We start from the raw sequence: 12,656 nt of genomic DNA, 5'->3' as shown, positions 1-12,656 counted from the left end.
GATAGACAGGGATAAAAAAAAAAAAGAAAAGTAAAAATCACAATCTTCCAAAGAGACTTTGATGACAAAAACAGCAATATGTGGATGGGTAAAGAGAAATTCCCATCCACTCACAATCATCTCACAACTCACTAAATCACTGTCGCAGCAGATCATATCAAACTGTTGTGTTTTCTGTTCAACATGTGTTGGTTAGTAGGAAGAAGAAGAAGAAGAGCATGTGTCTCGACGGCTGCAGCCTTACATACTGTCATTGTGGAGGAATGCATGCGATGTTTGCTCTTGTGGTGCGTTTTGTTATCACGCCGTACATCTTTCGGAAAGTGATACACCCACTACAAGATTGTAAGAGAGTTTGTGTTCGTTAAGGCGGTCTACCCACGTACAGAGACGTCTCCCCAGAACTTCGCCACATCGTAGCCATTTGTGCGGAGAAACTCGGTGAACCAGCTGATGGACCTCTTGCTGCCTTTGTCCACCGTTTCGTCTCGCTCAAAGTTCTCGTTGTGTTTGTTGACTGAGTAGTTGGTCAGATGCATATAGAGCTGACTCTGTCGGAAACAAAGAAGAGTAGCTCAAATCAAATGTTCACATTCAATAGATTCACATGAAATAGTCTTATGGCCGTCCTGAAGTCCAGGCAGGCATGACAAAGGGAACGTATTCACACCAGGTGCCATGTTGTGGATGCTGCTTCATAAAATTAAGTTTCTTCTTTTCTCTTATTTATCATATTTTCTGAGTGGAAGGAGAATTTAAGCTATTTCCACTCCCAGTTCGATGCATTAATAACATACTTCAATACCACAATCTTCAACGACTGAATCCGATGCAGCTGGACTTCCTTTGCATCTGACTCAATCTCCTGACCTTGATTAATAATAATCTACACAAATAACGGATGAAATAAAACAAAACAACTGTAGATACAATGAAATATTATTTTAATATGTGGTGTACTGACTGAATATTGTGTGCAAACAGCTAGGGTGCCTGTGATGATGATCTTTAGTGTAATTAGACCATTGTCAGAAATAATAATCATCCAACTTAAGGGTATTCATGCTTTTATGCCCATTTTAATGTAAAACATTTCCCCCAAAAGCATTATGGGTAGACAATAACAAAAGAAAAAACTTGTCCCCTGGCAACAGCTAAAGGTTGCAAGAAATGGTGCAGCTCATTGTGCTTTATGAAAATAACTCCCATAGTGCACCAAGAGTACTTGCTATACCTAAATATAGTAGGGGTACTCTAATGGGATTGAATGATATGATGTCACATGACTAAACAGCGTCCTTCAGTAGCAGCCTGTGACTCGCCATTGTGTAACCTTCGTTGTAGCCCACTCTTTAAACACGGTCCCTCACAATATAAGACAATACACCCTTGTCCTTAACCTGCACAGTAATAACGCTGTGGCCGATAGCCACTCCAGCCCCTGATGGCTGCCTGGGAGCTTCTCTCCGTGGGATTGAACATTCATCTCCACAGCATAGCTCACTCCAACGTGCTTCACAGCCAGGCTAAGACAATACACACTTGCGTCCTTGCGTCTGTGTGTGTCATTTGTGTGTTCGTGCTGGTGATAAGCATCGAGCTTGATGTGAAGCGGTGTACGATACATCCCATCATCAGCGACAGACTGTGTGCTTCAGCAGGTGCAGAACCTCAAGGCAAATATGAGCTGCTTGATATTACAGGAGACATCTGGCATTTATGCTCGGCTGCATTCATATAGTGTGTGTGTGCTTAAGAGAAAGCAATAAGAGCGACACAGTTGTCTACACTTCAGCAATACTGCAGACCTCTCAACCCTGGGAAAGAAATTAGGAACGTTTTGCGTTGGTGGAACTGTAACACCGAGTTGACACGCTCTCGCACTTCTTCAGACAGAGTCCCATACCAACTCACTGCTGCATCAAGTTATTCTGCATAGGAAACAATACGATCGTACATCAGAGGAGACTAAACATTTCACAGCTGCTTCTAAAATATGTCACTCAGCTCAGGACAATATTCCAATGTACAATGAAACATTTCAGTACAACTGCTTAGAACTAAATTTTTCAAGATTAGTAATGAATTATGTGTGTGTGTTCATACAAACTACCAGCAAAAAGTGAGGTGCACTTAAATATCCACATTAATTTTAGTAGGTCTGCTGCAGCTCTCTCCCTGACAATCTGCTCCTCATCTGACATCATGTTCCGTTTAACTGCAAGGTGACCTGCACGCTTTTTAAATGCACATGGGAACACACAAGGAACACGCACTATTTTCTCTCAATAACAATTTCAATTTTCCTCATCTACACCAGTCTTCCTTTGCCAAGGAATTCAAGGCACCAAACTCCTCTAGGAACCAGTCAGCAAATGGAGGGGTGAGAGACAACTGAATTTGTGCTGCTATTGTTCTCTCATAATGGTTGATGTTGTTTTTTTTCCAATGATCACCACCTTTGTTGCTTTTCAGCAAGCTAAACAATAATACCTCTCGCATTTATACATAAGTACTGCGTTTGCAAAAATGTAAATGAGTGTTTTCATGTTTTTGTGATGATATGGAGATTGCATCGTGTTTCCTAGCCTCTTGTCCTCTATATGTTTGTGTTGTTTTTGTGTGTGTGCTGAGTTCCAGAAGCCCAAGGCAAGTGTTAGCGCCTTCTTTTACTGTCTTTTGTACATTTTGATCAAATGATGGGACACACACTAGGTACCGTGTGTACTCTCTGATGCAAATCCAGCAGTTGTGTGTACCTCTACAACTCATCAAACAAGCCTTGTGCACAGATGGTAGGCAGATAAAAACATGTGTACTACTCTTAGTTTTACAATAATGTGCTTTCAAGTGCATAAGCAGCTTCTGTCAAGCATTTCCTAAGTTTGCTTTTGACAGTGCAACACAAAAAAACACTTTTTATCGTAAGTACTACAGTTTATATGACTCACCAGGTTGGCATCATTTGGTGCATGATACTTCTCTGTGCCCATGCGAACCAAGCCGTCGTTGTAGAGAAAAATGCGAAGCGGGTCACAAGAAGTGACGAGGACGTAGATGCGTAGATCAAACTTGTAACCCTCCATCAGGAAGGGCTTGTCCAGGTATTGCTGAACAATAAAATGCTCCTGGGCTGGCAGCTTCTCACAGTTGCGGATAAGCGAGATCCTGGGGAGACAGCAACTTTATTAATCCTTGGGGGGAAATTGGGTTGTCATCACCATCATAATAAAATATGGCATCGTAAAGACAAAAAAGCTCATTACAAAATGATAGATGGGAGCGTAACAGAGACAGTGAACATGACTGATGACACTGGCATCATCCGACTTGGTAAAGCAAAAAAAAAGAATTGAGCCAAACAGTATACACATTTTATGGGATTCAACTTAATATTTCATTCCATAGTCAGTAGAAAAGGTTGAGGACACATGATTTTTGGGGCGCTACATTTTTGTCTTGTTCTGACGACTTTCAAAGATGAACTTCAAAATGTTTATTTCTTTCAAATCAATGGATAATTCTGTATGTATACTGTCCTAGATGAGGAAAGTATGTAATCATCGGCAGAAGATGGGCATTAAATAACTCTGTAGTTTACAATGGAGATATTTAGCCTTTCAGATTGAATCAGAGCCTCGGCACTGGTATTTGTGTGACCTTCTACAGTTATGAAGCTTCCCTGAAATCGTATGTAAATGTACTCCGGATGCCTCATGTCGAGTTAAAGGAGGATAACTTGTTTGGTTCTGTGAGGCCTCAAATGTTCCAATTTTTTCTCTGTTCATTACCTAAATAAAACACTCGGGGGAAAAATAAACAGACATGGTGTAACACAAAATCTGGACAAACGGAAACATCTGCAGGAACGCTTTTGAAGCTCCACTTCTCTGACTGAATGGCAAAGTACATCAAATTCTCTGGAGCGGACGGCAGGTTAATAGGAGCAGACACTGTTCAGCATTTCAACTCTTCCGTAATTCATGTGCTTTGGTCTCATGTCACTGGCATTCAGAACTTATAATATGGAGGCATCTGCGAGTTGAATGAAGGAATGAATTGTGTTAGTTTGGGTGCATTTGTGCTGTACTGGCAAGGGTGAGGGGCAGCATTTCCAAAACTGTCTGAACGTTAAAGTTTGTCTTTGTGTGCGCACGAAGGTTGAGAGCTTGTAGTTAAACAGTCTCCCACCATGTATAAGAATCGCTACTGACCATCACTATCGGTCAAAGCTATGGCAGATTTGGCTTAACATGCTCATATTCAAAATGCAGGCAGGCTCTCCACACTCCACAAATACTTGGCCAAAATCTAAAAACTCAATTGTTCAGAAAGACCCACTTGAGGTACTGACAAGTTACATTACTGAGCAACCAGAGGTGGTTTGTTCTGTGGCTTATGTAATCACAGCCACAACATAAAATGTCTTTTTGCAGTCCATGGTTTTATTAAAATAGAAATAATGCACCTGCCGAGTTAGCGCTAATGAAGCAATAACAGTGGTGTTGATAACTTTATTAAGTGTGAATCTAGACAGGGACTTTTTTTATTGTCTATGAAAGCATCTGAATTTAACAGTCCTCCATTCAGAAGTCTGAGAAAACCTTTCTGGGATGAAGATGTGTTTTTTAATAGTATACTGTTGATACTTTCAGACTAATACAACACACGCTCACACCAACTCAAATATATATACGGTATATTTTTTTATTATTATCTTTGTCCTACTTATTGCAGTACGGTACTTGAACAGAAGAGAACATGTTGATGGGAACCTGACGGACAATGTGAGGGGCCCTTCTAACAGGCAGACAGCAAACTGTTTGACGAAGACGGGGTTAACGGCTTAGTTGGTTGAGGAGGAGTAACTGAGCAGAAGTCGACATGATTGATGAGCAATGGTGTCAGATAATCACGGCACACTCTCACCCTGCCTATCTCATCGGGGACCAAAGGGGATCTTGCATTTTAAGCCCTGCACGGGCTTTTATTTTGTTTTCCTTATAACAAGCAGCGCTTCAGACACCAATAATAATGATATTTAGTTGGCCAAAGGAAAAATTAATTACACAGGGCCAATATAACTTAATTTCCTGCAGCGTCACACAACACACAAAAAATAGAGAAATATCTAACCGTGTGATCCAACTGCCTCTGAGTCCATGAGCTAAACTCATCATCTTTCATATCCTTAATGTATTACGATAATTCATCCTTTACAGCCTTTTATTCCTTAATAAATAAAGCCTTAGTGCACCACAGTTATAAGTAATGTTCACATTATACCAGTAAGGACAAATTCCTCAGGAAATAAAGGGAGAGGTGAAGTGAGGCAGACAGAGGTATTTGTATTTCAATATCCCCATCTACTGGTGCCAGTGATGAATGCACTGAACTACTTCTGCATCGAGACACGTTAGGGATCTAATGTTCAAAGAATAAAGAAGACAAGACCCAGAATTAATGAACAACTGGTAAACATTAAGATTTCTGTACATTCTGAAGAGATCTAAGATGCTGAACACAAACAAAATATTTTCAAAGAATCTTACATGTTATTTTAATTGTAATATTCACAATTTTGCCTTCTTTATAGTTTTTATTTTGTTTTGTTTGTAAAACCCTACCACAAAAAAAAGCTAAACTTATCTTTATCATTTTATTTTAATCTGGCAGTTCACATCATAGCTAGCTGTCAGTGCTAAATGAGTTGTCCAATGCTTGAATGTCCCTATAGGCTTCCTAAGCTCCTGCTAAGGAGATGTCATTCTTCCAGGGTGTGGCTATGGCTCATCATCCCCTCGCAGTCACAGGTTCGTGAGCCTGGAACAACAAAACCTGGAGAGCTTTCTTATTAAGACAGCCAAATCAGCTCAACAGGCTGCTCACAAAGGAATTTAAAAAATCAATACCTGTCCCATGCACACTCAAGCTTATATTGTTCAGTTTATTTCTGAAACTGCATTAGAAGAGAGACAGATAGTCTGTAAAATGTTGTTTTGCAATGTTTAATCCAACCCTGCACACATAACAGACACAAAATTAGAGACTCTTTAGAACAGCATTACACGGTGCCCACTATGTGCTGAATATCACACTTCTCCAAAGCCTCAGCAATGGTGCACTTATTGCCCGAATATTATACTTGTTTACTTAAGAAAGTAAAGGTAAAATGTAAAAAAAGGCTTTATTTAGACAACTCATGAGTCTAAAATTAGAGTGACAACATACCAAAGAAATGTGGCATCACAACCTGTTAGACTGCAAGTATGAAATATGTATTCGGGTAATACAGCCTGCACGTCATTTGATAAAGAGATACTATTGAGAGAGCGAAAGAGTCCCCCTGCAGCGGCCATCTTGGTCCATTTTCTACTCTGACTGGTCTCTGCTGATGGTGCCTCATAAAGGAATCCAATAATCACATGCAGAGACCTTCAGGGAAGGAACTACAGTAACTGCCAGAGACTCTCTCTCTGTGCGCACGTGTGTGTGAGTGTGGGAGGGAGTGTGTGTCCGTGTACTCCACTATCAACGATAACCTCTGATTTGTGGAGAGTGTGACTATCGAGGAAAATGAAGCCAACGATGAAGGTCACCACACCCTCTCTGGTTCCAGCCGTGATGCTGTTTCCGTACAAGCCCATGTCAGGGTTTGATTGCTTTGTTTTGATGTGCTTTTCCTCTGCTTGCTCTACTGTTAATTTCTTCCTCAACTCACTAATTATTACATTTTATTCTCCACTTCAGTCACTCTCTTCTACTCATTCCTGCCCTGCCTCTAAATTGGTTAAATTGATCTTACCCGTGACCCATGGCTCCATTGGCGGGTTTTACAATAAAGGTCTTCTGCCTTCGTTTCCGACGTAGTTCCTTGACGTAGTTTTGTAACTGAGTGTATTCAGCAGGGAAGATCCAAGTTTTGGGTATGAAGCTGTACTCTTGAGGTTGGCACTTGATCATTCTGCAGAAGAAAAAAATAACCCCGCTTACGTAATGTGATTTTGTGGAGTTTTGTGCCTTTTTAAATTTGCCCTTTTTGTCCATTAAAGAAGAATTAGTGACCTCTACTTCTGTCTTTATTTTGAGACACACTCAATGCAATTAATATTTTGGCTTTAAAGCATGTTGAGTTGAATATGAAAGCTAATGAACCCATAAATAAAAGTTATTAGAATGACTATTATCATCATTATTTGGCCAGTAATAGTGGAAGATCACACATGCGCCAGCTGAATAAACACAGCTGTAAAATGTGCTTATTTCAATGCACATCTCCAAATCAACCACAGCGATTACATCGAGAGAGACAGGAAACTTACTTGGACATGTTTCTTGCTAGACAGTCTTTCCGGCAGATTTCGCCCATGCCAGGGAAATGGTTAATTCTCTGCACCGGGACAAGCAGACATAATAATGTTAAGGCCATTACGCCACTCAATTCCACCTCCACCCTTTCATAAAAATGAGCACGTTAAAGGCAGAAACCTAAGTGAGCTTACAATGTTCTGACATTTATGCCCAATTACGGACTCAAAACAAAAAGGTGACGCTGAGACCTTTCTCAACCCGTATTTAGTTTACCCTGCTTTGTTACACTATTTAAAGGTTTGAGAGGGAAGAAGCAAGAGGGGGAAAAAACCCAATCAATCTCAACGCTGAGGGGCTGAGGTAATTGGTTCTGCATCGCAGGCTCCTGCAGTGACAGCTGAATGAATTGCTCTGAATGTGCCTGAAGAGGTGGGGGGGAGAAAAAACTCTGGGTTTTCTGTATTCTCTGACCAAATGAGTCTGAACAGGGACGTTAATTAGGCTTGTATGAACTGGAACGTGACAACAAATTCTCACAGTACATCGCTTAAAGGAAAAAGGCAAAACATTAAAAGGGAGAGAGAGAGAGAAGGGTTTGCACAAGATCCTACAACTACGTATTATCCAAACGAGACAGACGTAATTACCGATTCTGAAGACTTTTCACAATTATGCCGAAGTCGTGAGACAACGCGGCTTGTGATGGGAATCAAAACCAAGTGTTGAGGGACTTCTACTTTTCTACAGAGAAATTATCCCATGAAAATCCTCAGTAGCATTAGCGAACATGTGAAAACTGAAAGAAAAACCAGGTTCATGCAAGGCATTAGTCCCATTTGTGTAAGCCAAGATATTACAGGATTTTTAATAGCATCTACTTAAGTGAACTATTGCTGCCCCATCCTAAAAAGTCCTACACTTTCTAGCTTGTGATATAACTAATAATTAGTGCCTTAATCAAATAATGTGGGAGAATGGGTCCTGAGGCAGCAGCTCAGACAGCAGGAAGCAGCGGTCAAACGGGGGTCAGATCAATTTCAGACACAAACACAGAAGCTACATATGTGGGTGTTTCACCCTCCTGTCAATTTGACCCCATTTATAATATTTGTCCTGATGGTGGCGCTAGAGGACAGGTCCTGGTGTCATTATCAAGGGGTTATTTTCATATTCAACAAATATGAACACAATAATTTTGTTTATGCACCATCATCATGTCAAATGAAGTAAAAGACGTTTATTCTCCCTGAAAAATCTTTTCACAAATGTACAAAAATGGCATTTATAATTAGGTGCTGCAATATTTATCCCACGTAACTTCAGCAGATACAGATGGAGCTTTTCTTTTCTTTTTGAGTCAGTATCTGAAAACAAAAAAAAGAAGCATTCATCGATATCTTTGTTCAACGCAAACCTGAAGTTAAACTTCAGCACTGGACAGCTCCATAGGTAGTCGGCTATATGGAGCTGTCCAGTGCTGATCCTGAAAGTGACATCTTTTCCGCGGCATTGACTCTTGGAATGTTCTTTATCTTACCCACTCCGGTTGTTTTTTTTGGTTTGTGCATGTCCATGACAAGACAAGGTGGTGGCTTTTTGGTTTTGCTTTGATTTTGTATTGATTATCTTTGTTCCTGTGTGATGATTGCATTTGAATTGAACTTTTCCACATTATTAGATGTGTTAATTTATTCCCATCACAAACTTTGGTTCATACTTATGATTTATTATCTCTAACAATTTTTAAGTTACAACCTTTTAAAAAAGTGACATCAAAACTGAATATTTTATTGGAATTACTGTGGCGGCTAAATAATTAAATAAAAAATAAATAGTTATTTAAGAGCATATTAAGGAGTAGTTACATTTATTTTACATTAAATGACATTACATTTAGTTACATTTTTACTGTGTTATGGTTTACATTTGGCCTTTGGAGGGCAAACATAATGCTAATGTGGCCCTTGGAGAAAACGAGGTTGACACCCCTGCTCTAAGAGCACAAATAATGTATCGATATATGATTTCCTTCGAAATAAGAGGAAGGAATCTTGTGAGATTTACCCAAGTATAATCATACAAGTACTATATATAGGAAAGAATTTCAATTTCTGCACAGGAAAATTGGATTTAAAAAAAATAATTCCAAGCAGAACAGTAATGTTCCCTTCCTTCATGTACAGTACATTTCTAATAACAAGCAACCATTGGTGGCTTATCTGTGTCTTGGTCTTTGGCTGCTGTGCAGCTTTATTCGAGACCGCTTTAAGGTTAAAACTGGGATTCATGTTCAGAGGACAGAGTGGATCCAACATCCTTATTCTTCAATCTTCTTCTCCCACCTATCGTCAACATTACAATCTGTGATGACCTGACGTAGACAATATGAAGTGTACCTGATAATTCCCGAGCTCAGCAATTTTCTCATGCTGTACGGCCGAGTCACTCCAGATGAGGTTGGCAGTCTCGTCTTCATCCCTGGTCTTGAAGTCCATCTCCTTGATAGCTATACGAACTGGGGGAAAAGTTGATAATAAATTGTATTTTATTATTACAGCCCACCACATGCGATTTAAACACCTTTTACAAATAAAACAACATCTAAGTGTAAAGTGTACTTGAACCCAAATATCAAATATTTAACTTCTGCAGATCAATCCTCAAGTCATATTTACTCCATTTTTGCATAAATTAAAAGTGATTTCTGGGGATTATAGATCAAAAAGCTCACTGCAACATTTACCATTCAAGGACTGGCTGCAGTGCAGCCAGTCGTAATGCATCTCGTCAAGAAGATAAATTATCCGTGATGCATTTAAATCTCATTGGAAACCCTGTAGTATAGGAGATAGATGGCAAGCCCATTTGGACATTAATACGACAACTATTTATTATTTAGTCAGTAATGAAAAATTAATATGCCCTAACGAAACAAGGTATTAATTAATTTATTGCTAGCCTTCACAAACTTGAAGAAGGTGTGCTCAATGTTGCATGATGGCACTTGAGGAAAAATGTGTTTAGAAATGTTGTTTCATTCATCTCTTAACGCTGGTGCAGGCCAACAATATTTTGCTCGCTGAAACATGGAAACAGGCTGTAATCAATTATTCCTTACACATCTCACCAAATAGTCATCCTCAGCGCTGAAGTTTATGTTCTCTTCGCAGTGGGTGTAATGCTCATTTTTAACACTGTATTCCTTGACCTTTGATCCTTATCTGTAGTCTTATCAATTTTAAATGAAAAAAAGACAGCTTCAAAAAACAAAAACAGTAAATAGGCACCACACATCAGGCCCTGAATGTTAATTTTCCTTCAAAACAGCTCTGCACTACCCTCAGAATGGCCACTGTGAGGGTCTCGTCACAGCTAGCATACGGACTCACAGCTAGACTCCCATCTACCGACAGGATCCTGTCGGCCCCCGACTTGTACTTGCTGCTGCTGACTCTTTAGTTTCATAGGTTGTAGTTCACCCCCGAGAGCTGTGCTGCCACACAATGTGAAGAGTGCTCACTCTGCGCTTTTGGCCCTTCTGATGAACAAACCTCCCTGCCAAGTTAAATTACCTCAATAAAGATTTATGTATGTATATAAGGCCGGGCTGCCTCGGTGTGAACTGTTCGACTGAAACTCTGTTACGTTTAATTTAAGACATTAAATAACAACAGCCTCCTTTAAACATTCCACCACAGCAAATTAGATTTTATTGTTGAAGCATTGGATTTGTGGTGTTTTGAGGGACAGACTGAGCCACACTGAGCTGTTTCCAAAATTAATACACTCTGTCACAGTGCATTACCTGCAGGACCACCCAAAATGTCGGTTTTGCTCACTCGTGAAATTTTCATGAAGAAAATCAAAACATAATTTGAGAGGCCTGAGATATTGAGCTTTTGTTTTACTGCATTTACAATGTGGCTACAGCCGACAGCAAATTAGCTTACCCTTACTAACGCAGGACATTTCTATTGTACTGTATTTATAAATGTGAACAGTGGTACCAATTTAGTATTTAAGTGAGTAATACTTTGGAAAAAACTACTTCTATGAAATTATACTAACACAACTGAAACTACCACTGCTAAAGGCTTATTTAGCCATTTTTTAAATGTATATTTTCCAACATGTAGCATCAACAATATGATAGTGTACATCAATTAAGTTATGCCATCAGTCATCTCAAATAAAGCCTCGTTCCATGCTGGACGAGCTTCACTAAAAATGTGGCACCTGGATATTTTTTGTGACAAAATGTATTTTTCAGCTCCCCTCGAAAGACGTTCTAAGAAATCATCATTTAACATTTTGGGATGCTGTTATGACTTCAATGTTATTTTCATTACTATTATGTTTCCATACCAATCTCGTATTTAGTGCCAGCAACATTAGCAGTGATGGTGCCTTTCTTCTTTTTGCTGTGCGTCTTCCTCATCCCACTGCTCTGGTAGGAACCCACAGATGGAACATTCACGGGGGACGCCTCTCGATCCCCTGGGGGGAGAAAACGACACACAGAGAAACTAGATGGATTCACAGTTTGAGCTCCAGACAAGGACGGAGCAGGAGCACTCTAATATATACAACACCTCTCTACAGGGGAAATGCATGTAGCTATGGCGCCAACAAATAAGTGGTTGAAATAAAAAAATATACATTTGCAGTTGCATGAATCATGATATTTTTCCAGATTTGTGTTTGAGTGTCTCAAGAGCAGCCACAAACGCTCACACTGTGCATGAGCAGGTGGCCGTGTGTGTGTGTTTGTGTGTGTGTGTTTGATTGTGCCTTATGAACAACAACAACAGAATGACCCTGTCAGTCCAGAGACAATTGTACCTCTGACTCACCTCCTTCATTGGGAGGGGAGGGCATCTCAGGGGCTGCAGGACGGAAGGGGCAAGCCAAGCTTTCTGCCAGGCTTGGCGGGAGGGCAGGCCTCACAGGACCCTCACAGTACCCTCCGAGGGCTCTCACACTGACACAGTAGTTAGTCTTTCCTTTCTTGGGCGGTGCAGACGATGTGCTTCAGGATAGCCCGATGGATCATCTGAGCATTTCCCTGGTGCTTTACAGCAGCATTAAGAGCAGCAGCAGAATCTAAGCGGGCAGGGATGTTAGAAAGAGGGACCTGCGGTGGCGAAGAGTGGAAGGGGGGGGGGGTCACTCGAAGGTCCACACAGTCCCAGCCCCAGTTTATTTACAGCCCCAAAAGGAGCCAGGGAGGAAGAGGGTGGACAGTGGGATGGATAGGAATGCCTGTGGAGAAGAAGAAAATATATTAGAGCTGCAGAATGGTACTAGCTGATTGCTCAGAGTGCGGCTACAGTGCACACCGTGGA

At 40.5% G+C, this 12,656-nt stretch overlaps 1 protein-coding gene across 1 annotated transcript in view; it reads right to left on the bottom strand.

Annotated features, from left to right (window-relative positions):
• ttll7 (tubulin tyrosine ligase-like family, member 7) overlaps positions 1-12,189 on the bottom strand; it is a 50,540-nt gene extending 38,351 nt beyond the window's left edge. Inside the window, exons 1-7 of the mRNA XM_068743763.1 lie at positions 12,165-12,189; positions 11,677-11,808; positions 9,708-9,826; positions 7,323-7,390; positions 6,806-6,964; positions 2,952-3,168; positions 387-551 (exon numbers count right to left, since the gene is read on the bottom strand). Of these exons, the coding sequence (XP_068599864.1) occupies positions 387-551; positions 2,952-3,168; positions 6,806-6,964; positions 7,323-7,390; positions 9,708-9,826; positions 11,677-11,808; positions 12,165-12,189 (885 nt within the window). The remainder of the gene's footprint in view (positions 1-386; positions 552-2,951; positions 3,169-6,805; positions 6,965-7,322; positions 7,391-9,707; positions 9,827-11,676; positions 11,809-12,164) is intronic.
• Between the last annotated feature and the right edge of the window lie 467 nt (positions 12,190-12,656).

This window comes from Brachionichthys hirsutus, chromosome 9, assembly GCF_040956055.1.
Source record: "Brachionichthys hirsutus isolate HB-005 chromosome 9, CSIRO-AGI_Bhir_v1, whole genome shotgun sequence".
In the NCBI taxonomy this organism is placed as follows: Eukaryota; Metazoa; Chordata; class Actinopteri; order Lophiiformes; family Brachionichthyidae; genus Brachionichthys; species Brachionichthys hirsutus.
This window is presented reverse-complemented; position numbering and strand designations above follow the sequence as displayed.